The sequence below is a fragment of the Chlamydotis macqueenii genome, chromosome 20, assembly GCF_036417535.1.
Source record: "Chlamydotis macqueenii isolate bChlMac1 chromosome 20, bChlMac1.mat, whole genome shotgun sequence".
Taxonomy (NCBI): Eukaryota; Metazoa; Chordata; class Aves; order Otidiformes; family Otididae; genus Chlamydotis; species Chlamydotis macqueenii.
The window spans coordinates 5,158,561-5,183,372 of NC_141575.1; the positions used below are offsets into that span (position 1 = coordinate 5,158,561).

The window sequence follows — 24,812 nt, forward strand, 5'->3', positions numbered from 1 at the left end:
TTCTTCTCTTGGTGTATATTGTATTTATGAAATACCTTTTAAAGGCTTTAAATATATATTTGATTATATGAGGTTAAATTGTGTCAGCATAACAACATCTTTGGAGGATTTCACAATGATTTTAAAAGGAAATACTACTTTACACTTATTTCATAGGTTGCGTTCTAGGAAATGAGTTCCTTAGACGTGTGTTAGTTTATTTTTTGCATTTTTTTTAATTTAGATTTTGACTTAAGATACAAGAGATGTTACTGTTTAATGAGCTTATATTTGAGAGAAAGTAATCTTTATGGCTAGAAAAAAAACTGGCAGATTGAACTGTGCAGATATGCATAATGAGGATCATGTGTGGTGAATTTATTTTTCAGGATACTGGATGGAAGAGTGCCATTTGCCCAGACTACTGCCCCAACATGTATGAAGATATGCAAACGTTGGCTAATGTGCTTCAGTCTGATATTGGCAGAGATATGCGTGTCCATCACAGCACGTTTCTGTGGTTCATCCCTTTTGTTCAGTCGCTTATGGATCTCAAGGACTTGGGTGTAGCATATATAGTAGAGGTCATTCACTACCTCTGCTCGGAAATCAAAGATATTCTCCATGAAAGAATCCAGCAGTGTGACAAAATCTCTGAATTTTTTCTCCTAATCTTGGTGTCCATTGTTGAACTACACAGAAATAAGAAGTGCCTGCATTTGCTATGGATAAGCTCCCAAGAATGGGTGGAAGCAGTGGTGAGGTGTGCTAAGCTTCCAGCTACAGCATTTACACGGTGCACTGAAAAAGCATCTGGACACTGTCTGAGAGGTTCAGCAGTATCTTTACAGACTTCTAACTCTGTGCAGCACTCCTGTGTGCAGTTGATACGCAGCCTTCTTAGAGAAGGCTATCAAATTGGGCAGCATGCACTTTGCAAGCAATACCTAGACAAACTCAATCTTCTTCTACGAGGAAATCTATCTTTAGGTTGGCAACTGAACATCCAGGAAACTCAGGAATTACAAATATGTTTAAAGCAAGTTATAAGAAGTATAAAGGACAGAGCATTGAGTACCCCTGTGCCTGCAGGAAACAATGCAAACTCTACAAGTTTGCTTACTGTTTCTATAAAGCAAGAGAAGAGTGCGCATGGCAGAGATGACCTTTATTCACCACCGTTTGATGTCGTATTGAAGGAAGGTGGAGATGAAAATTGTCAAGGGAACCCTTTTCCTAGCAGAAAGAGTGCCTGGGAAGAGGACTGTGGATATGCATCTAAAAGTTCAGTATCTTGGACACCCACAGAAGGCCTCTTGATGAATATTAAAAAGGAACTTGATGATGTGACAACTCAGGAAGATGTCTGCCCACAGAACTCTTTGGCAACAAAAGTATGTGGGAAGATTCAGGAAAATAGGAACAATGATCTTGTGGCAGGGAAATGCGATACGGATAATCAGTGCTTTAATCCAGGTGCTCAGCATTCAGATTTCAGAAGAGGCGAAGAGCTGGAAAACAAGTGTGAAGCAGGACCCATAACATCAACGCATCTGGCTCCTCAAACTCATATTGCTTCTCCAGAACGTGCTTACAGCTCAGATATAAAGGAAAGCAATACATCTCCCAGTTCCTCTTCAAAGTTTAAAGTAGATGTGCATAGACTCACAGATTTGAAAAACAAGGTACAGAAAATTGAGTGGCCCTCAAAAGTATCGCAGCCAGTGAAGCCGCATGACTTGAAAAGCTGCAGTTTAGGAACAAGTGCTTCAAAAGCAGAGGTAGAGCAACCAAAGTTTGGCACTGGCTACCTATGTACAAGCAAAGATTGTCATAAACATCTAGGAGTGAGTGCTGTGTGTGAAAATGAAATCTCTGTTGATACTCCATCTTCAAGGATTTCTGAAAGTACACAGGAGAAAAATGTCAACAGTGCTTTTCAATCCAGACTGGTCATTACTAAACAAGTATCAAAAGAAACACCACTAGATTGCTCTAGCTCCTCTAAAAATAAACCCGGTATGCAGGAAAATAAGGATGACAGTATTTTGCTTTCAGGGATTAGTGACACCTTACTGAAAAAAGCATCCACTGAAGAAAAATCAAGTTCATTGTCGAAGTCTGTGTTTAAGACAGACATTGACATGCAAACTTCAGCCCAGGAACAGCCTAATTTAAGTGACTTGGTTAAATACGACTGTAAAGGTCAGATTTCAAAGACACTCTGTATGGATACAAGTTCGGCAAATGGTCATGTTCCATCTAGCTCTGAAAACAAGAGGGATGTATTCAGCACTGCTTCTCAGATCAGGCCACTGTCAGTGAAGTGTGAGTCAAGAGATAGTTTGTTCAAATTTTCAGAATATTTCAAGAGAGAAAGCAATTCAGTGAGGATGAAAGATGAGGATTTTGTGAAGATGGTTTCTGAAGATGATACTTTAACAGACACCGAGGTTGATAGTGAACTCAGTAAATTATCTTTAGCTGCCTATGCCAAAAGTGTCAATTTTCTTTTTGATTCAAGTCAAGAAAGCTCAGTACATCATAATATATGTGATATTAAAAGGAAAGTGAAAGGTGCTGTAAGATCTTCCAGTGATGGCCAAAGTACCAAGTCTCCCTGTGATGCAGATTGCCTTGACAATCAAGTCATTGTAATTTCAGACACTTCCGATGACGAAGGTGTGGCTGACAAGGAGAAAACCAAAAAGATGAATGAAAACGTGTGTCCTGAAAAGCAGCCTTCATCTTCTAGCTGCGTTTCTGATAGTGGCATCAAAAAGATGAATGAAAACGTGTGTCCTGAAAAGCAGCCTTCATCTTCTAGCTGCGTTTCTGATAGTGGCATCAAAAAGATGAATGAAAACGTGTGTCCTGAAAAGCAGCCTTCCTCTTCTAGCTGCGTTTCTGATAGTGGCATCAAAATAGAATCAAAGATGCCAAGCTCTCCGTTGTCACCAGAAGACTCTGGGTCTCAGTACTTTGAATTTGAAACAGAAGATGATGTCTATTCAGTTTGGCAAGATACTCAAGCATACAGTATGGAGGCAACTCAAGAGTATAAACGAGATCCCGTTTCAACACCAGTTGATAATAATTTAGATGGCTTACTGAACGATCACACAAATGAATGGGGTTATGATGTGGATTACATAAGTGATGACACCATGGAAGAAGAGCCGAACTTGATAGAAAAGCAGATAGGAAGTATTTCTTGTCAGAAAGAAGCTGATAATACAGAAGTAGTAAATAATTTAACATTGCAAGAGTCTATTGGTAAGGGAAATGCGAAAGATCAACTGGAGAATTTTGCAGACAAAGGCACTTTTGCTAAAGACTTCACCCTGGACTCAAAATTAACTGAACCCAGGCCATCTACCTCTAACATCTCATTAGCTTCGAAGTTAGCCCTTAAGAAAAACAGCGCAAACCCACAGAAGAATATAGCAAAATCTAAGGTAGCAAGAACTGTTCAAAGAAGTCCTAAAAAACCTTCTGTTCTTAAAACAGGACAAAATAAAAAACTATTTCAAAGTACCTTAAAAAACTCTCAACCTGGCAGGTTAATGCCTGCTGTGGTTCCTCCGAGGAAAGTTCGGCAGTGTCCTGCACCAGCATCAACTGTAGAAAAACTGGGTCTGAAGAAGGCACCCCGCAAAGCGTTTGAATTATCCCAGCGCTCTTTAGACAGTCTAGCTCGATTACGCAGCTATGGTAAAGCGGCAGGGAGGGTTGGAGTTGCACAGAAACACAAGACTAAACTAATTGCTCCTCAGAATTTGTCTGTAAAGCATAATAAAAAATTGCTAGCCTGCCAAGACCTTCAGTTTTTAATGCAGTCAAGGCCCAAAAAAAGTGTCAGAGTGAAGAATCCTACAGGAAATTCTGAGAGCAGAAACAAAAAAGTTATCAGAGTGGATGCAAAATCTATGAAACAAAAGCCGAAAAGCTTTGAACTGGCATCTGTTGAAGGAGCTGTTGAAAACCAAAGAGAGGATAAAAGGGAGGAGACTGTTTGTCCCTCTGGCAGTGAGAGAAAATTTGAAAGCCTTGCTGTGGAGGAGGAGACGCGTCTCTTTCAAATGCCTAGTTCTTCAGACTCAAACAGAAAATCAGAGGATAACAGTATGAGTATTTCTCCTGTACCTATGGATTCAAGTCTCTCTTCCGCTGCACTTGTTGGAGATGATAAAGATGAACCTTCAGGGAAAGGTTGCATTGTCCAGCCTGAGTGTGAGGACACAACTTCCAAAGAAAATGAATGTAAACCAAATGAAGACAGTGAAGATGATGACCTATTTTTAACTCAATTAGATCCTGTGGATATGGAATTATGTTCTGAGGAGGAAAGCTTTCAAGATACTGCTGTAGCTAGTGAAAAAACAGAGGAAACGGACACTGCTGAAAGCCTTCAGCAGAATGAATCCTCAGCTATTGTGAAATGTAAATACAAAGACTGTACAGAAAAAGTGGAAAAACCAGGAGAGTACTGTAGTAAGCATTCCGCCACCAGCTCAGAAGCAGATCACTTGTTTGCCAAACCTTCTCTCCCGCCACCTTCTAAAACAAGAAAGCCTTCCACTACCAAAATTTTCAGCTCAGCAAGTTCTTCACGGAATGCAGCCTTCAGCAAGGATCTCGAAGATGTTAGAAAGCTACCACCAGCTTCAAAAAGCAAAGTGAATGCAGTGAAAGTGGTGGTGGTCAGGCTACCAAATGCAAAGGCTGTACCAGTAGGAAATCAAATATGCAAGTCTCCGAGTGTCAGTGATGTCCCTCAGCCCCATATTTCTAACAACGTTCTCCAGTCTCGAAATAGACAGAACGACAATGCTTCAAACGTTCCCAGAAGGCCTGCCCGAGAAGCGTATTCTTCCTTTCTTGGCGCTCAGCAGCGTGATCATAGTATTTTTGTTAATGAAGTCCTAAAGTGGACTTACGAAATGTTTATCAACTCCAGCCAGTTTGGACCTCCAAGTAATCTCCTGCAGTCTCTAGTAGCCTCTGTTCCTGTCCAATTTCAGGGATACAATGATTATTTTAATACATTTTTCCCCTTGATGATGCTAAATGCCTTTGAAACAGTAAGTAGCAATCTGCCTTTTGGTTTGTTTTCATCAACCCTAGTAAATTTTACCAAGATTAGAGACTATTTTATACAGATCTGAATAGAGGAATGAGTTGGGGGAAGTAATCTAGACAGCTGTGTTTAAGATTGAGGACTATCAGTGGTCTTCACCTCAGTGATGCTTTTTTTTTTTTTTGGGTGCGCATCCACAATAGTGTGCAAAAGCAGGGAAAAAGGAGTTGGTTCTTTCTTCATAGCATAGAAAGCTTAAAACAGAATCTTTGTTGAAGAAGTAGCTGTAAAAAGAGGATAAGAATGTAAATGTCTTGATTTATGTTGAGAACTTAAGGGAGAGGGTAGGTTGATCTAAGAAGTATTTTTTCCAGACAACTTAACTTTAATAGTTTATAGTATCATAGTGAGCAAACACAGTATTCCTTCAATTAAGCCTGTATGCTTTCAAATTCAGTGATTGCATAGTTTCTACCATAGAAATAAGGTAGAAAATTACATCCGTACCAGGGTAACAGTGGTGTTTTAAGGTGAAAACGCAATTAGGGGAACCTACCTTTGTTTTGAAGAGCTTTGTAAGAAAGTACGTTAAAGGGAGGGTGAGTGGGGAGGAAGCACTTTTATTTGCCCTCTGTGTGTTTAGATGTAATGTGTGTGCATATATTAAAAAAAGAAGTGGGTAAGACTCTTCGATGTATTATACTTGACAGTTTGTTAGCTTTCTTCTATTTCTACTTAGTGTGTTTGCCCATTGAGTCATAATGAGCTATTCTTCTGATACATTAAACTCTTCAAAGTATTTTTATTTACTTTCTAACGTGTAGCTGGCACAAGAGTGGATAGAAAACCAGAGAGTAAGAGAGAGGAGTTACTACTTCTGCTTGCAGAACTTCTGTGCTGACTTGAATACAGCAGATTTTACAGGTAAGAGTGGGGGATTTTTTAGCTTTGTTTTTTTTTTTTGTTGTTGTTTTTTTGTTTGTTTTTTTTTTTATAAAACCCTCTTCTGATTTTCAAGTAGACCAGTGCCTTATAATGAGCTAGTACTTGCAGTTAGAGACTTAAATTTTCTTTAAATACAGAAAGGATCTTCAGTTTGCTATTTTACAGAATACATGTAACAGAAGTGTGTATTTTGCAGGGAATTGATGCCTTAAGTGTTCAGTACAAAAGGTTATTTGATTGTTGTTGGAATACTTTCCATCTCACTCATTTGGGATTTTGTTTCAGCTTCTTTTGGTAAATAAAATAGTCCTTGACTTGCTCTATTTTTATACAGTGCTGTGTTCAGGCTTAAGAATGCAGGATGCAGTTAAAACCCCTCGTAGTCTTTTGCTATAGCTTTTGATAGCTTTAAAAGTGAACTGATGGGTACTACTGAAGTACATGCAGTATGTTAATCATAGTACTTCTATAGTCAGAAAGTAATTGTAACCATTTTCCTTTTAATGTTCTAACTTTGAAAATGTCTTTTGGGTAGCTCATTTTCAAGAAAGTGATTTGGCAAAGCAGCTTCATCCGAAGGAGGATGACATAATCTTTTTGGTGGTCCAAAAGAAAAAAGACACCTTTAAGGAAGAAAGTGAGATGGAGAACCATGTAATGAGTCACGTTGGTCTTGTGACACGATTTTCTCGTGCATCTGGCTGTTTAACTAGTAAGTAAATGGGGCTGAAATGAAAGTGAGATTCTTCTTGGTAGTATAAAGTGCTTCTGCATAGCTGGCTGTTGATAGTTGTGATATACCACTTACCTCAGAGGAAATGGGATTGTTTTTCCCCTGTAGCATGTCTGTTCCATGCTAGAAGCTTTGTAAAAAGCCGGAAACTGAAGCTGCAGACCTGCTTTCCGTGCTTTTTTTCTAGGGACTTTCTTCAATGCAGATGTTAATACTTTGTGTAAGAACATGATGAGTAAATGCTCTGCACACAACTTCAGGAGTACGTTGCTGTAAGATAGAAAGTGCCATGAACTTCAGTGGTCTCACTGACTAAAATTTTCACTGCCTTCTGGAAATAAAGTTGTGAACTACCAGGATTATCAGGTGTCAAGATTAATGCTGCCTGATCAAAACAGTGATTTGGGTTGTTTTACAGAGCACTGGGGCTTTTTTTCCGGGGGAAGGAGTTTGGGGTTTTGCAGGGATTAGCTGTTGGCACCTTAATAGAAGGCAGCACCGAGTTCTGGTGAATTCTTTGAGTGACCTGTTTGAATATATTTGAGTTAACAACTTGTGGTTCTTTTTTTTTTTTTTCTCCCTCCTCTTCTAATAGGACAAAGAGAGCAGCATACAATCTGTCATCTTTCTGTACAAACTCGAAGCAATTTGTCATTCTTCATAAATAAGCAGGTGAAGTGTGTGGTGGTTGGCTCCCTAGTGACCACACAGCGAACATTCAAAGGTCTGCTACTACTGAGCAGGAGTCCCCTGGCGAAACCCATCATAAATCCAAGTTACAATGACTTCTGTCCCAGAGATTTGCCTGCAGCTTCAGAAAGTGCTGTAAGTCCTGCAGCTAGAAGCGATAGGGCTGACAAAGGTGGGCATTTGGGTCTCATGGGTGTTGCAAAGCTGGCTTTGCATGCTGTTGCTTGATATGACTAAGTGCAAGCAGGCATGTTGCAAAAGCACTGAGGCACTGTGCTTTTCAGAGTTGGTTGATTGAGTGGGTAGAGAGGAGTCTGAACTTGCTGAGGTGTTTCTGCTGTTTCTGACATAGATGTTAGTAGTGCACTTTAAGCAGCCTCCAGGTTTTTTTCCTTACTGGAGTGGTGTCTGTTCAGGAAATAAGGCATAGTATGGAAAAGGTTATGCAAAATAAAGGTGTGTCGAGTAAACAAAACCTTCATTGCAGCTTTTGAGTTGTGATTGAGTGTGCGTCTAGAGCACAGCTAGAATCAAAAGCTTCCATGCCCTTCAAGTTTTTGAGTCCTAGCTAGAGGGGTGGGGAACATTCTGAAAATATATAAAAATAACATGGAAGTTTGAGCAACATTAAGTAATTAATTTTTTTTTTTCCCCCTGTCTGTTCCTTCAGGCAGCGGATATGAATGAATACAATGAAGATCAAAAGAGAGCCATTGAGACAGCTTATGCCATGGTAAAGCAACATCCAGGGCTTCCCAAAATCTGCCTTATCCATGGGCCACCTGGAACAGGGAAATCAAAAACTATTGTTGGACTTCTATGTCGTATTTTGAGAGAAGTAAGTGACTGTGATGTGATTGTCATGGGCTGGTGTTTGGTTTCCCCATGGAAAGTCAGTGATAGCTTAAGCTAAATGGAAGTGTAGTATTTGTGATTACTGGGGGTGTAATTCCTTAAGCTGACTTAATTAGATCTGTGCTGTATAGGGTGTAAAGGTGGAAATAATACTTTTGGCCATCTTGAAAACACTTATTTTACAGAACTTAAAAAGTAGAATCAAGAAAACATGTGCAATCAGTAGTATGAACACTTGTTACATAAAAACCTGTAATATTTTGATGTGTTAAATAATGTTATCCCATTTAGTGGTTTTCATATTAGCATCTAATAGATTAATCAGTACCTCATTGTTGAAGAGAATTTATGCAAATAATATTAAGACATTTGACTTGTTATTACTCAATGTAAGACAAGCCTTAAGAGATAGTCAGGTGCAGTAGTCCCCATAGTCTGCATGCTGATTGAGATGAGCATACAGTCTGGCTTTTAAATCACAAATGAAAACAATCTAAAGAGCCTGTTTTGGTTTATTGTTAATTAATCTACAGAACACTAGGAATGAGAAAACAACTCAAAAAACAAATTCCAAGATCAAGCCAAACCGTTTTCTAGTTTGTGCATCATCAAATGCTGCTGTTGATGAACTCATGAAAAAGATCATCATTACATTTAAGGAAAAATGCCAAAACAAACAGGAGCCTTTGGGTATGGTTTATTTTAAAATTCTGTTTATATGTTAAATAGACAAAACCTGAAGGAGAAACTGGAACAGTTGATTACATGTAATACTTATATGCTACTCTAAGCAGCTTTTTTTCTCTTGGAGAACATGACTGGTACATCCTCATACTGTTACTAATGTGCTTTCTAAAAGCTGTATTTTTTTTAAAATAAACTGTACTTTGCCTTTATGTAGACGTTGACCCTTTCCTCATAGTGTTGGTTTCAGTTCACCAACTTTTAAATACTCCTTAAAGATTTGGACGCAAGTCTATTACGTTGATTTTGAATAAAATTGGATATCACTGATCATGCGCAACAGCCTGATGAAAGTTTTGACGTGTCAGAGCCTCTCAGTTTTTGATTTTTTTTCCTTCTCCTAGTTTGTGACTAATACAAAGCAGATGAATTCTGAACAAGACATCTAGTCTGTCGTGGGGGAAAAAAAAGCATGCTGTAACCAAATGTTAATTCGTTATTGACTTACCAACTCTTAGTGATGGTACTCAGTAATTTTCTAACTCAGGAATTCTGTAAGCTTTAGATAAAGAATCTTGAGCATAAGAGGTGATTCTCTTAACTCAAAATAACATTCTTAACTGTTAGCCTCCACTAAAATATAGGCAACATCTTTTTATTTTTAGAATTCAGAATTACAAAAAATATCAGTAGCTGCGTTTAGATAAGTACAAGTAAATTGTTGCAAACCCCTGAAAAATAGAAAAGGAGAAGCCTTGTTTGATATCCATGATGTTTAATTTTTTTTTTCTCTCATACCAAAGTGCAGAGATGATTGGAGCGATCTAACAGTGTTTTGACTGTGATTTTGTAAACAGGAAACTGTGGTGATATCAAATTAGTGCGACTCGGTGCTGAAAAAGCAATCAACAGTGAAGTGCGGGGATTTAGCCTGGACAAGCAAGTTGAACACAGGATGAGTAAGTAACGTGGAAATCAGACTTTCTTTCAGTCTTATTTAAGAGCTTGATGATGTTTTACACTTGGGACTATGCCCTTTAAGAAGGAAGATCTGGTGAAAGGTTTTTCTGCGACAGCTTCATAAGTATTGTTCTTCTCAGTCTTAGCTTAGTGGGAAAGTGTAAGCTTACATAGGGCCTAAAATCTAAGCCAAACCAAAGAAATAAACTAAATTATAATGATTGCATGTTAAAGCCATAATTTTAAGAGTGTGGCTGTGCAGCATTTGAGAGCTACAGTTGGAACCAAGTATTATTATATTCCTTTTGTAAGATAAGACCTCAATAGAAATAAGGGAAAATGCAACAAAAAATGAGTTTGTCCCCTTGTTCTTAATTTATTAAGATGCGTGACTGAGAGCAAGTGTTATTGTAACATAATCTTTCTATTCCTCCTGTATGTTTTCCTTTGTTTTATTACAGAACGAAGGCCAACTGACTGTGACCAGGATATTCAGAAGAAAAAAGCTGCTTTGGATCAACAGCTGGACATGCTGTCTCGTCAGCGTGCCATGCACAGATGTGAGAAGAAGGAGGTAGTAAATAATAGTATTTTAAATCCTGTTTGTGTTTTTTTGTTTTGTTTGGGGTTTTTTTGTTTGTGGTTTTTTTTTTTTGTATTCATAACTAAATGCAAAGAGTAAAGCACTCTTCCTTTTACTGCCATCTCTGAGTGGTAATTGTCTCTTCGTCTACTTTTTCAACTAATGCAAATGTTGGTGAGGAACTTTACCTCGGGAATTTCTTTTTGTGTATTTGTAGTGGTATTTTCAGCAGGTCAGTCATGCTATTTCCTGCTCTAGTATCCAGTAGTCTTCATTAGGTTCTATCACCAGTGTAACCGTGTTTATAAAACTTAATGATTTGACTTGTGTACTTCAAGGCTTTGCTTAACTGGAAGTAGTAAGATACCTTGCAATCTGAGATTTTGGGATATGTGTTGCCCTTGGAGTTTTCAAATTTTTTTTTGTCTAAAAATTTGGCTTTTATACTCAAATCAGAAACTTGTGATGGTAAACCACTTTTCCAGTTGTGCAGAAATGTAAAATGTAGTATTGTATATGGAAAGTCTAAATATGTTGACTGTTTTGTAAGAAACTGATCAACTTTTTCAGACATTTGATATTAAAAGACAGTCTGAACAAATATGAACGGTTAGGATATGAATTAGGGAATGGGAGGGAAAAAGGTATTTGGAAATGTGTGTGTCCTGATGTTTATGTGGTTTCTCTTCCCTCCCATCTAGAGTCAAATGTTAGATGATGAAATTGCCAGACTTTCAAAGGAGAGACAACAGCTTGCTTCTCGACTAAAGGAGGTAGGATTTTCTCTTTAGGGCAGCTTTTTATAAATAGATTAGCTGAGGTTTATTATACTCGATGTCCTTTAATTGTGGTGGAGATTTGGTTTTGGTGTGGCTGGGAGTATTTATAAAGTAGTAGGTACGTAGATAAAGATCATAAGCTGAGTAAGTTATGGACAGCCCGGTGTGGAATCCAGTTGTACGCTGGCTGTGTATTGGGGAAAAAAAAAAACAACCACCAAACCTGGATGGGAATATTCACTCTTACAGTTAATTTTAAACAAAATGTGTATTTGGCAAATAAAGTAATAGAATATACATGTCCTCATATTCTAGGATGTATCTTCATCACCGCTTTCATGCCCCTTACAGTCCTGCTGGGACTGAAATACTTTTAAGTGTTTCTAAGTAGAGGAACAGCTGGAAGAATTTTTTGTGTATGTGGAAAGAGAGAGATTTGGAAGTGGAAATAGGCACTGACAGCAAAACCAGTAATTAAGGCTGAGCAGCATGATCCATGAGGTGAATGAAGGTTCATCTTTAACAAATATATGCTGCCTCTTAATGGTCATGGAGGCTTGGAGTCACAAATGTGATGGCAAACCTAAACTTTGCTCACAGTTACTGTGTCTAGATTGCATAGCTGCAGAGATAAAGGAATAACTTATTTCCAGTTTGCCACCTTAAGGGTGGTGTAATTTAAAGTGAGTATAACACTTTGGTTAAGCCAATGTGTGACTTTCACTTGTAATAATGGAGGTTGTTTCATTGGGATGATGCATTATGCATGATCTACTTGGCAGTTAGAATTCTCCAGGCAGTTAGAAATTGCTCTCAGGTAGTTCAAGGTAGTTCAAAGGAGAAGAGGAGACATGGTGTTGTGTTGTACTTGAAGGTTCGGGGACACTCTCAGAAAGTACAGGCGGATATCATCTTGGAATCCGACATCATCTGCTGCACACTGAGCACAAGTGGAGGAAGTCTGCTGGAATCCGCTTTTTGGCGGCAAGGGCTTGATCCTTTCAGCTGTGTGATAGTGGATGAGGTCAGTAAAGCTTTTCAGAACTACACAGTGTTCCACCTCTGAAGGTCTGCCTTGTTCTCTGCTTAAGCTACTTGTGATTGTTTGGCTGCTGGTGTAGTATATTGTGGATTGACTGCCCCTCCCCACCTTGTAACTGATAGTCAGCCTGTCCTGCCAGAAGAAATAACAACTGTTAATTGCTTCTTTCTCTGATTTGTTTGGTGCTTTAACGGCAGACGGCTTTTATTTTAAAATTATGGCTGAAGCGTGGCTCTTGCTATAGAGGTTTCCAGATGGTTGGGTTATATTTGTATCTATTTGGAGAGAGCTCTGCGTATTTAATAATAAAAGAAGAATCTGTTCGGAGTTTTTAATTAGGGAGAAATTCTTCTTTCTCTCTCTTATCTCTCTCCTCACCTTGCCCCACCCCAATCCTTAAAAAGCATTTCTGAGTTATTCTGGTTCTGTTACAGGAAATTTAACATCCTTCCCTCTGCTCCTTTGCTTACAACTTCTTTTTGTCCTGTTTGCACATACAAAAGGCAGGGCAGTCCTCTGAGGTTGAAACACTGATTCCACTGATCCATCGCTGCAATAAACTTGTCCTTGTTGGAGATCCCAGACAGCTCCCTCCTACTGTAAAATCAATAGTAAGTGTTCAAACTGTATTTTTTCATGCTATATAGTAGAAATATGTGTAGAAAGGAAAATATGTGTAAAAAGGAAAAAAGTGTATCAGATAACTTTTGCCATGCCAAGTTTAGTCTCTGTTATGTGGAGACTGTATCAATACTGCCTTCAAACGTGTGAATAAAGCTAATGCAGACGTGTGAGTGCAACCTGTGTAGGCTTTCCTTGTGTAGCTTGAAACTGATTTTGTGTACCATTAAGAATAGCTATGGCGACACCAACTGCAGTGCAACTTAGTTCGTGATGGACGTTGTCTTGTGCCAGGCTCTGTTATTTCATTATGTGAGCTTCGGTCAGTGTCACGTTCCTTAAGGAATGTGGAGGATGAAGGTCACCTGTTCGTATGAGGACTTCCTCACTACGGGTGTGTTCTAAGGATGGAAATATAGGAGCACTTCCCTGTATGCAGTCGTAAGGAGGACTGTTTTAAACATCTGATAAAGAAAGGAGGAAAAACAGACTGGCTTCTCTAGAAGGGTAAATTGTCTGGAGGCTGTGTGTGTGTTTAACAAGATCCCACCTGGAAGATCTTGCTTTTCATTGTTGTTGATGTTTTAAAAAATTTACTATGTTGTGATGAACAGAGGAAAGTTGTACTGCTAAAGACTACACTGCCAAAAATTAAGATTTATACAGATGTTCTCTACTGAAGGAATAAGACTAACAGAAATGGAAAATTGAAGTGCAAGTAGTTGTCGTTTTGTCAGTGATATAGAAGTTTAAAAAAAACACCAAATAGTTTTAAGCCGAAAAGGCAAAATCTTGTCATTAATTTGGGACCCACTTCCCCAGAAGTTAATCTCATGTTTTCCCTCTGGCAGAAAGCTCAGGAATATGGCTACGATCAGTCCTTGATGGCACGCCTGCACAGGCACCTGGAGGAACAAGTGCGGAAGAATGTTTTACGGAGCCTGCCAGTTGTGCAGCTGACTGTGCAGTACAGGATGCACCCTGACATTTGCCTCTTCCCATCCAATTATGTTTATGGCAGAACTCTAAAGACTGACAAGTGAGTAGCTCTGCTCTCCGTTCGAAGCAGGGAGTATTTCAAAGAAACCTTTTCGTAACAGAATATTCTTTTGAGTCTAAAAATTCTTCAGGTTCTGGGGAGGAAGATGCTTAATGGAAGAAAACTTGCATTGCATCTGGTTAGTGCTGGCTGTAATGTGGGTGTTATCTAGTTAACTTAAAATCGGGCATGCTTACTGCTTAGAGTTCATTTTCAGGCCTCAGTATGTGCAGGTAGCAGTGAAAGTTAAGGATGTGGGGGAAAAAAAAGCTGAAAGTTGTCTGTATTCGATAACCATGGTGTAAATAAATGAAGTACCAGTTCTTAGAATTTCTGTACGGTTACCTAGTGATAAAAATGTTGTTTACAGAGCAACAGAAGAGAACAGATGTTCTTCAGAGTGGCCGTTCCAGCCTTACCTTATTTTTGATGTGGCAGACGGTCATGAGGAGCGAGACAATGAGTGAGTCCTGCATTCTACTCAGCCAAATTTTAGATTCACTGAGAATTAATTACCTGCAGAAGGGTTGTCTTCTCTATTGTTTTCAGTATGCATTAAGTAGCCAGAACTGCATTTTCAACCCACTTTGATTTGATTTTACAAAAAAAACTTCTTCACTGAAAGCCCATGTTAAATGTGTTTGGGTTTTTTTTAATCTGAATTTAGTTTTGATCCTGGTTTGACTATCTGGTAGATGCCAGTGAATGCCTGCAGTCTCTGCTAACTCTAGTAACAATTCCTGAGTTCCCAATTTATTTTTTTTTTCGCTTTCCTTTCACAGCTGCATGCTGAGGTAATGCCAGAAGGTGGCAGGCTCAGTCCTTCCTTTTAGCTATTCTGAAAAGAAAGCAAAGCTGCAGTTCTAAGGGAGCATTAAGTGCAGCTTTTCACTGCTAAGGCTTCTAGTTAGCCCCTCATCAGGGCCTGCTTGCAAAGTTCTTTGAGCCCCTACCTGAAGGTGGCTGCAAAAGTTCAAGACAGGGGCTTTGACTCGAAATCCTCCTACAAACTAGGCTGAAGTGTTGAATTTGAAGGAGCTGTCAAATGTGTTTCTGTTATGTTTCCATTCTGTCCTGTTCAGCTCTTTTAGTAATCCTCAGGAAGTGAAGCTGGTGATGGAATTAATTAGAACAATTAAAGAAAAAAGGAAGGATCTAGGTGTTCGTCGCATTGGAATAATTACCCCTTACAGTGCACAGAAAAAGAAAATTCAAGAACAACTGGACAGAGTGTTTAAAAATAACAGGTAAGAAACCTATGAGATTTCAAATAGGAGTTGGCTCTTACATGTTGGTGCTTTGCTTATCCTCTTAAAATAGTGGCAAAAACTCTCAAACGTTTTTTTGTACTTAAGTCATGCCTTTAAAGGGGACGTGCAAGCCTTTTGCTTGAGAGCCATGGCCTCTTTGTATCATTTCTTAGTTGTGTACGTGCTTTGATTAGATTGCTGTTCTGAAGAAAGCTGATCTGAAAGAAAACCTAAAATTCCAAGCTACATGGACCTGAACAGCTTGTCAACAGTGATACTGGCCACAGAAGAGCAAATATAGCTTTAGGTTCAGACACTGAATCTTTTCATATACTGAAGCAAACACTTACCCTGAATTATTTTGACAGCTGATCATTAAGCATAGTATTTAGGCTATTTGCATCAGTCTGTTGCTTAAAAATTCAACTAACATAATTTAATAGCTTGCTAATTCTTTCTTCAACAGTCCAGGAGAAGTGGACACAGTGGATGCATTCCAGGGACGAGAGAAAGACTGCATCATAGTGACGTGCGTCCGGGCAAAGAGCACTAAAGGATCCATTGGGTATGTTCTTCAGTGATTTGCAAGTCCCGTATCCAGTGACACTCTAGATACAGTCATTATATTTTTAATATGACCAGTAAGAAGATTGTTAGAGAACGAGTCACTGCAGCCAGCAAACTAGAGAGTATTTTAATGTTACTGGTTTGAGATCTCTGAACAAAAGGGACATGGAAGTGCTAAGTATTGGGTTCTACAACGCATGCTGATGAATTTGCGTGGCTGCCTTAGCCTGTCACTGTTTCGGTGTGTCAATTGGTCTTGGGATCTTGGCTCTTTGCGTTAGTACTACAGCAGTTATTTTTCTTGTAGCTTTTGATATGTATTGTAACTTTCTGAACGCTGCTCTTTTAAAGTGAAATCCATTTTCTGTGGCTGTCGCTATCCTACTAATGCAGCCTTCTGTCTGTAAAAGTTTTGTTAAGTAGTTATATATGTGGCTAGGAATGTGATGCAGATGAGCTGGATCTTTGATTTGTAGATGGATGTGCTTGTCTTTTCAGTTAGGAGGAAATTTGCAGGAAGTCTTGATTCAGGATCACAGATTTGATAATTTTATGTGAGTTTTTCCTATCTGAAACAGAGGGAACCAGATACTGAGTGTGCTGTTTACCCCCAGGCTGCTACAGCAGTTGTTGATCTGTTTCTGTAACTTAGTGATTGTTTTAGTTTAAAAAATGATAGTGGAAATATGCCTTCTTCTAGTTCATTGGCTTTTAAGTTAAACTATGGGAAGTCTGTTCGCATAGACAAAAATCTTTGTTTCCCTATACCAGGTTTCACTAAGCTACTTATGTGTCTCTGATACTAATTTTCTAATTGCTAGATAAAGGGCTTTTAATTGTGCTGATCCATGCTACTTTGGGAAGATAAAGAATCCAGATCCTATAGTAAAACAACAGTGATGCTTTTTGGAGTTTTCTTAATCTAGTTGATTGAGTTGGGAAGCTGAAGGCAGCTACAACCTGCCAGTTCTTTTGGCTGACATGATACTTAACCTCTGTTTGTTGTTTTGGAAGAAAACTTTCCAGCTTATTGTGCTGAAGGTTTATATATTAAAACCTTGGCAGTGCAATGCCTTAGAAGCTGTACGTACTGATGACTTGGACATCTCTGTTTCAGGGTCAGATGTCATTGGCAAGGTGTGATGGGAAAGCTTGCATCACCCTTACCTATGATCTTGTGACTGAGCAAAGTATTTTGGTCTCCAAGGTTGCTAGTCCAGCACTAAATTTACTCTGAAAGTAACTTTCAAAGGGAGGAGAGAACTGTCCAGGAAATGACAATGGATTTATTTTTCCTTTCCTGATAAAATAATCTTGTCGTCTTTGAGTTTCAAAAGTAGTGAGAAATATTTAGTAGTCTTTCAAGATCCCTTTTTTCCCCCCAAGACCAAGAGAACTATAATGTCTGTGCTGCTGGATCCATTCCTCTGGTGTGCTTCCTGCCTCTGTATCTTTTTTTTTCCCTGCACTGTCTAAATTTTCTGGGGCACCTTTGGGGCTTTTGGAGCCTCAGTGCTATGACCACAGTGCCAGCCATAGGTGTTGGGCCTGTTCAAACTAAGTTTTACAAAGACTTTATATTGTGGACTGTGTTAGTATAGAATAATACTAGTTGGAAAAAAATTAGAATATTAGTTTCACAAATCTTTTTTGGTTTTTTTTTTTTTTCAGTTTTAGTAAATAAGCCCTAACAGAGATCAACCCTTAAGAATATACTAAAAACTTGTTTGTTTAGGTTTCAGTACTTTGGTTTGTGATCCTACAAAAACAGACCAGACAGTCTTGATATTTGCACTATGAAAATTTTCTTCTGCAAGAATATACTTTTCACTTTTGAAGCATGACAAAGCAAAGTCTTCCTTCATGTGCTTCCAGTGCAGGTCACCTTTAAAATAAAATATTCATGTCCAGTGTTCAGTATTTCAGTAGAAAACTTTCCCATTAACCACGCCAAATATTATTAAAGTATTTCAGTTGAAGTAAAAAAGAAGCTTAAAGTCTTGATAGGTAAAGTGAGGTTGATATCTTCTGTACTTTGAGGAACATTTAAGGAAGCAGTGATTGGAATTAAGAGGGGATTTGCCCTAAGAAAGGAAACATCAATGGCAGGAACTGAAATTTCCTGCGAGGAATCAGAGTGGTGAAAGAAAGAAAACACAATTCACACAAAGCTCTTCATGTGAGGCGGGAGTGCTGCAGTGGGGTCTGGCAATGGGTCATGAACTGCAACCTTCTTTTTAACTACTTCTGTTATCGTCATTTCACTGCAATTGAATATTATCTCTTTTTCTCATAACACTTCAGCCTCTTGGAAGAAGTAGTTTAGGAGCTTAGTTTTGTCTTGTCACCTAGGTTTCTGGCAAGTCTTCAGCGTCTGAACGTTACAATTACCCGAGCCAGATTCAGCCTCTTCATCCTTGGAAGACTGAAAACGCTCATGGTAGGTACAGTGTTAATCAAATGATATTCTGTGGTCCACACTTTTAGGTCAAGTCAGGGTTGGGGAAGTGAAAACCATCCTCAGGCTGCTCCAGTCTGTGAAAGGGGACCCTTTTCTAGTATGTTGTTAAATTAGTACAGTCCAGGCCTCTGAAAGGTTCTTTTTGAAAACTTTGACTGTAACTGTCACAAAAGCTTTTTAAAAAACCCAAACAAAAAAACCCCTGTTTTCCTTGCTTCCAAGAAGGAAAGTTAGAAATTACTCTCCTAATATTTTTAGCAACTAAATTGTTAATGCATCCTTGCCAATTTGTGTGGGGGTTAAGAAAAATCTTCTCTCTTCTGGTAAAATAGGATGATGGCAGTGACAGTCTCCTGCCTGATCCTTACTGTTCCTCCAGCTATTGCAGTTGTCAGTGGATACTTGAGCAAGGAGAATGCTTTAGAAACAAACCAAACCACCCCGAAACATTCCCCTGATCTTCAGATTATTGTTTTTGACACTACTTTGTGTAGTCATATAGCTTCTGAGGATACTTTTCGCTTGTATTCTTTGAAACAGGTGTTTCTGAAACAGGGCTATATATTTGGGGGACTATAAAGGTCTACTGACTGCGTAGGGAGTGCTCTTGGACAGACTTAATGTCTTAGAGTACCTGGATTTTTATTCTCTTTCCAAGCTACACCATTAGAGGGCATTAAAGCCATGTTCCTGTTTCACTCTGAAATAACTCTTCTGGTCTTCATAAATAGAGAAATTGTCATGTTCAGTAGTAGCTCAGTGATGGTTGAAAGTACCTTCCCTGTGTTGCAGAGCAGCAGTAGGCACTCTGGCTGCTGTAAGTGAGACATAAGATCCTTCCATTCCAGAAGGAACACAACAGTGGTTTCCATGACACTGTGTCAGGTACCTTGATTAAAGAGGTTGTGCATCCTCTGACACCTCTGTCCATTTGTGTTGATTTCTTTCTGATAACTGTTTTCCTTTTTGGGGGGTATATATTTTTTTTTTAAAGGAAAACAAAGACTGGAATGAGTTGATTCAGGATGCTCAGAAAAGAGGTGCCATTATCAAGACATCAGAAAAAACCTACGGGAAAGACGCTGTTAAGATTTTGAAGCTCAAGTCAGCAGTACAGCCCCCAGTCAAAGCAGGGATGAAGAAATCTCCTCTGCAGGCTTGTTCTTCCAGTAGTAAGAGGAGTGAGCTTGCAAATCAAAGGGAGGTCAGCAGCCCACGAGAGCTTGCTGCTGGCCCTGCAATGCCGCAAGGGAGCAGAGGGCCCCAGCAGCCACAGGGGGCTCAGGCTGCAGACTCCAGGAGGGGCAGTGCCTCCGCACCCGTGGAGGCTGCAGCGCTTCCTGATCAAAAACCGCGCGATCCAAGACTGGCAAGTATGGCTAGTAGAACTGAAACAAAAGGGAAGGAGCAGGCCTCAAAAGACAGCAGTCGGTCAGCCCGGAGCAATCCAGGATCAACGTCACAGCAAGGCCTCAATGTGTCCTCAGCTGCCAGGGATCACATTTCCAGAACAGAAACTTCTAAGAAGCCGCAGCAAACGATGGGACAAGGCAATGTGCCTTCCACATTGCATTATGCAGCTTGGCACGAGGGTAACCAGAGAGCTTCTGTATCAAAAAGCAGTTCAAAAGCCCACAGTGAAGAAGGTCAAAGTAATAGCAGTAAGCGGAACAAAGACCATCGTGTTTTAACGGGGAGAACATCAGAGGAATCGCCAGAGGACACGGAATCAAACAGTGCCAAGCGAAGGAGGACGTCTCACTGACTTTAGTATTGGCTCATTACTGAAAATCTATGTGCAGATTCCTGTCTAGCAAGGACTGTATTTTAAATTACTTAGTACACCTGGAACTCCCTTATATTGATACCACTACTATCAGTAGATCCATCTTTTTCACATCCTGTCCCTAATTGTGAAGGGAACTTTGTATCTGAGAGTTGATAGCTTTGAGCTTTTGAAAAGAAAAGTTGGGTAGCTGCATTGCTTTGGAAGAGCAGTGAATCTTGTAATCTAGGAAGTTAAGGTTGTAAATGTTTAATGATGTATATTTGTACAGTATACAAAATTATTTTAAGATTTAATTTGGCAAAGATATAGCTTCTTGTTTCCTTGTGCAAATGCTAATTTCTTAGTAATGTAATTTTTTTATGAAGAACCAGAGTAAAGTAAAAAAAAAAACAAACCAACCCAAGCAACAAACAAAAAAAAAGAACCCCAAATCCAAAAAACAGCCAGACTTCTTTCCCTTTGCACTAGTAAGTCTAATTTATTTGATCGAAAAGAGTGAGTCTTGAAAACGTGGTAGCAGTGATTCTTCCTCCTGCTCCGCTAGCGCCTCAGGAAAGACTGAGGGTAGATGTACATTGGTTGAATGGAGAGAATTCTACTTATTTGGTATATTTTATTGCCTGTTTTTATAGGAACAGAAGAGCTTCCGTTTATGCAAATGTGCCTTGAGTTTTGCTCTTACTGCTGCTTCATCAGTTGGAATCCTTTTCTTGTTGCAGTGGCAACACAAACGAGATCTGTTTGGTCCCAGTCAGTCCATGTGACGAATAATCAACAGTGCTGTGGAATCTCAGTCAAAGATCTAGTTAACACTTACTGGTAATGACACTTGAGTTTCTTTGTATAGAGCTTTTGGAAAGCTACAGAGATAAAAAGGGCAAGCGGTTAATTCTAGGTGTTATCACTGGATTCTTTCCACAGTGTTGATGAAGGATATATGACCAGTAAAATGGGGTGGGGGGAAACCAAACTTTTTTTAAGAAAGCCTTCCTCTCATCATAGCATTTCACAATAAAAGTAGAATTATTTCTACTAAGAATGCCTTTGGGTCACTGTGAAGTATCACTTTCTTTTTCTGGAGTGCGTGTCTGTCTCGAGGTGAGGAGCAACATTTCATGTGCACGGTTTTGCACGGAGACAGACTGCACGCTCCTGCCTGGGTGCAGCACCTTGCTGTGTTCATGCAGGCTGGGTGTATTGTGAGGGGCGCAGGTTGCTGTCCCATGCATCTGTGTTAAAACACAACCTGCTCTGGAGCAGGCAGCATCCTGCTGTCCCTTGCTAACTGACCTATGCTTAACCAATGTAAGGGCAGTGGCTTTCCCTGAGCAAATGAGATGCCAGACTTCTCTGGCCAGAATTTAGCCATAATCTTATGTTTTCTGTCCCGACACAGTCATTGCAATGATTACTGCCAGCTTTGTCCCTTTAGCCCACTGCTGAAGAGGTAGGTGCTTTCCAGTTCACTGAAATACAGGTGCCTTACCATGCAAAGCATCAGGTAGGGGTTCAAACTGTAACTGCCAGTGAAACTTGCATCTTTAATGTGTCCAAGCCCAGAACAAACGTGCTTTACTGGTACCAGCTGCATTGTAGGTGTGTTGGGAGGCTTGAGTTCCTGCCTGTGACTGTCCAGCTAATTGTGCTGTGTAGTACAGAGCATTTTAAGGTAATAGGAGAGAATCTTTGAGATGCCTGTGAAGTGAAATCAGCATGTGTGCATTGTTTAGCTTTAGTTATTCGTTACATTCCAATCTTAATCGCTTCAGTGAACCCTGCCCGCCTCTCGTCGGCAGTATGTGCTCTTCTAAAACTGCTGTGACTCTTGATGTTGTGTACCTTGTGCGAGAAGGAAGGAGGCTTGAGTGAATCTGTCACGAATTGGACATTTCAGTCACTCCCACATCCCAGAATCCATGCCCGACGTGTTATCTCCATTTATGTTAATAGGAATATTTAAAAATATTTTTGTAGATGTCATCTTTCAAACCTCTTGGCTCTTCTTGGCAGGGCTGTGCTGACCTGCCTGCTGTTTCTACTTAGCACATTAAAAAGGCTGCTATTCTGCAAGCGGCTGTAGGATCCTATAGCTGTGGAAGCCATTTAGACTGTATGTAAATAAAGTGAAGCTGACAACAGTGTGAATGAGGAAATGCTTTTCTGGCCATTAAATACAATTTTGTCAAAAGACTGGTTCTCTGAAACTTTCCTTCTAGTTTTCTTTCTCCTTAATCTACATTTCAGAACGTGTTCTTCTGAGAGCTATACTTATGACATGCTGGAAGGAATTTTGTTTCAACATTTCATTTTTATTGTATTTTGTACACAGCACATAGGTCATGTACTCTATAATGCCTGTATTTTTCCATAAATCATCTTTGAGGCGTGGTGAGTGGCTCAGACCTTTTTGCTTATTTAATACTAGATTTATCTGACTTAAGTTGTCAATCTTTCAGCAGTAGCTTATTGCTACTGTATAAGTCTGTATCGTTAATGATGTGTTCTTTAATAAAAAAAAGTTTGGGTTGTTGCACTTAGAACCCTTTTCACATATCAATCAGAGTAGGTTTGTAGTTTTAATTCACTTTTTTTCCCCTCTCTTTTATAGCCGTAACATGGAGAAACAAGCAAACTCCAATCCAAAGCACAATTCTCACTGATTCAAATAAAACCTGCCTTGGGGAACAAACAGATTGGGTACAATTTTCATAACTTCTCTACTGTTTCCATGGTGTGTTACAACGTTCTGAGTAGTGATGGACAGTTGTTGTTGGTAAGCCGAGTGTAGGCTTGCTTTATTCATTTAATACCAGCTCAGAGCCAGTGACAGGCGGAGGCGGCCGTTCAGTGATTGTTCTCTTCTGCTGAGTGTAAAAGTCAGCAAAATCAGTAAAGAACATATTCAACACAACTTAATGTAAAACTGTTTAATTGGAATTTGTGCCAAAAAACTTTGGAAGTAGCAGCGTTTTGGTGTTTCTACAGAGGCTTTTGTGCTTCTTCCAAGCTTGGCAGCTTAATTCTCAGTGCAAAACCAGTTCCCTCTGTGGTACTATTAGTTTTTGAGATTGGTAAGAAGGGAAAGTCTCTTGTAAGTGTTGGACTATATTTTGTTCAAAGTTTGGTTTTTTGGGGTTTTTTTCTTTTTTTGTTTTTAAAAAAAATTCTTTGTACACAAAACAGGCTTTCCAGTAAAGGTGGAGTATAATTTCTGGTTATTCCTTTTTCCTTTAAGGTATACTGTAATTGTTTTCCATGTCGTTACTCCCAATTATGGCAATGTGAGAACAAACCAGAGCCATACGAATTAAGGATGATATCCAAACAGGTACTTGCCTAGTAATTTTTTCTTCTTACCTATGTTTTGTTTCATATGCACTATGCTGTGGAGTGCTGGCTTACCTAACGGTGACTTTATCAGTTGTGCCTCTGGTTGTCTGCAGACCACCCAGAGGAAAACCAGTCCTTTGCGGGAGCATTAACGTAGCAGGGAGGGCATTTGCTTCTCAGTGTGGTGGCAGTGGTAGCAGATGGGCCTAAGGAATGCTGAGAGCTGGTGGTGCCTCTGGGGTGTGAATGGCAATCGTGAGAGCTGTGCAACGGTGCTGGAGGGGTGTGATGAAAACATCAGCCTCTCCTCCCAGTCCCTTGTCTGTGCTTGTGCTTCCAGAGCTGGTAGTTCTGGTGAGGCAGTGGGTTTTTACAGCACTGCCTCCTAGATGAGATGAGTGCGGTAACTAATGAGCAGCTGGGTCCAATGGATGAGAGACTGAGTTGTGCAACGTGTGCAGACTGGTGGGGCACTTGGCCCCTTCCTTGTGCTGGCCCGTAAAATGGGCGTAGCCGCACCCCTGCTGTACTGCTGCTAGGGAAGCACTGAGCAGCGCGTGCTTCCAGGGCAAGAAAGAGCTTGTAGTGACCAAGCATATTGATTGAGGGTAAATAACATTCCCAGTCCCAGCTGAGGTCCAAAAATAACACGAGACCCCAGTGATCTCAGAGTTGAGACTTTTTTTTTCCTTTTTTTTTTTTTTTTTTTTTTGCAGTTAGTGAAGTGTGGTGAGATGCTGGGGTTACTTCTGCCCGTAGAAGGGAGAGACTGGAGTAGCCAACAGCTGGAGTTGGGCTGTTCTTTTACAGCCTAGCAACTGTAGCGATATCAAGGATAAGCAGAACCACGGGCCTAAAAATGCAAGATGTTCTCTCTAGTCTGCATGAATAAATGATGGATGAAATGACTGATGTACTGTAAATGGAATTTATAATGTTAATGATACAATACAGTCTCTTGCCACAACAGGTCCATTCCCAAGTCATCTATAAGTTCTCCTTTCTTGACTTTTTAAGATGCTTGGAAAGGAGCCCGACGCCCTATTCTTTAGTGCAAATAAATGTAAGCTAAGCAGCCTTGTACCTCGTATGTCGCTGACAAGTGAGACCTTCCAGCCATATGTACCTGTCTGCTAAGGCCTCGACTCATTCGCCACCAACTCCCAGGCAAACGGTGATGGAAATGAAAATAAAGGTGGTTTTGAGTGCACATTATATTTGGTATTGTCAAAAAGTAGAAAACCTTGTTTTACAGCCTGACAGGCTACGCTGCTGTGGCTGTCCAGTTTTGTCACCGATTTCACTGTTATGTCAAGCAAGAATTCCCTTTGCTACAGAGAAATCCCATCAGTTTCCCCTCTCTTTATTTTAATTCCTGGAATAGCACAGAGCGGGGTCAGGATGGAGCTTTTGGAGCCCAGTATT

General features: G+C 39.8%; 1 protein-coding gene across 3 annotated transcripts in view; it reads left to right on the plus strand.

The window, feature by feature from the left end:
- Positions 1 to 24,597, plus strand: part of SETX (senataxin) — a 35,179-nt gene extending 10,582 nt beyond the window's left edge. The window contains exons 10-28 of one of the 3 annotated variants that reach the window (XM_086763586.1): positions 369 to 5,063; positions 5,884 to 5,983; positions 6,540 to 6,716; positions 7,333 to 7,562; positions 8,098 to 8,265; positions 8,816 to 8,972; positions 9,824 to 9,925; positions 10,388 to 10,500; positions 11,211 to 11,282; positions 12,163 to 12,312; positions 12,834 to 12,941; positions 13,803 to 13,990; positions 14,361 to 14,453; positions 15,073 to 15,237; positions 15,707 to 15,805; positions 18,160 to 18,247; positions 19,263 to 22,754; positions 23,293 to 23,385; positions 24,104 to 24,597. In XM_086763586.1, the coding sequence (XP_086619712.1) occupies positions 369 to 5,063; positions 5,884 to 5,983; positions 6,540 to 6,716; positions 7,333 to 7,562; positions 8,098 to 8,265; positions 8,816 to 8,972; positions 9,824 to 9,925; positions 10,388 to 10,500; positions 11,211 to 11,282; positions 12,163 to 12,312; positions 12,834 to 12,941; positions 13,803 to 13,990; positions 14,361 to 14,453; positions 15,073 to 15,237; positions 15,707 to 15,805; positions 18,160 to 18,247; positions 19,263 to 20,033 (7,476 nt within the window). In that variant the 3' untranslated portion in view covers positions 20,034 to 22,754; positions 23,293 to 23,385; positions 24,104 to 24,597. Of the gene's footprint in view, positions 1 to 368; positions 5,064 to 5,883; positions 5,984 to 6,539; positions 6,717 to 7,332; positions 7,563 to 8,097; positions 8,266 to 8,815; positions 8,973 to 9,823; positions 9,926 to 10,387; positions 10,501 to 11,210; positions 11,283 to 12,162; positions 12,313 to 12,833; positions 12,942 to 13,802; positions 13,991 to 14,360; positions 14,454 to 15,072; positions 15,238 to 15,706; positions 15,806 to 18,159; positions 18,248 to 19,060; positions 19,155 to 19,262; positions 22,755 to 23,292; positions 23,386 to 24,103 lie in introns of those variants that run through there. The other 2 variants (XM_086763587.1, XM_086763588.1) reach the window with 2 other exon arrangements.
- Positions 24,598 to 24,812: the final 215 nt, after the last annotated feature.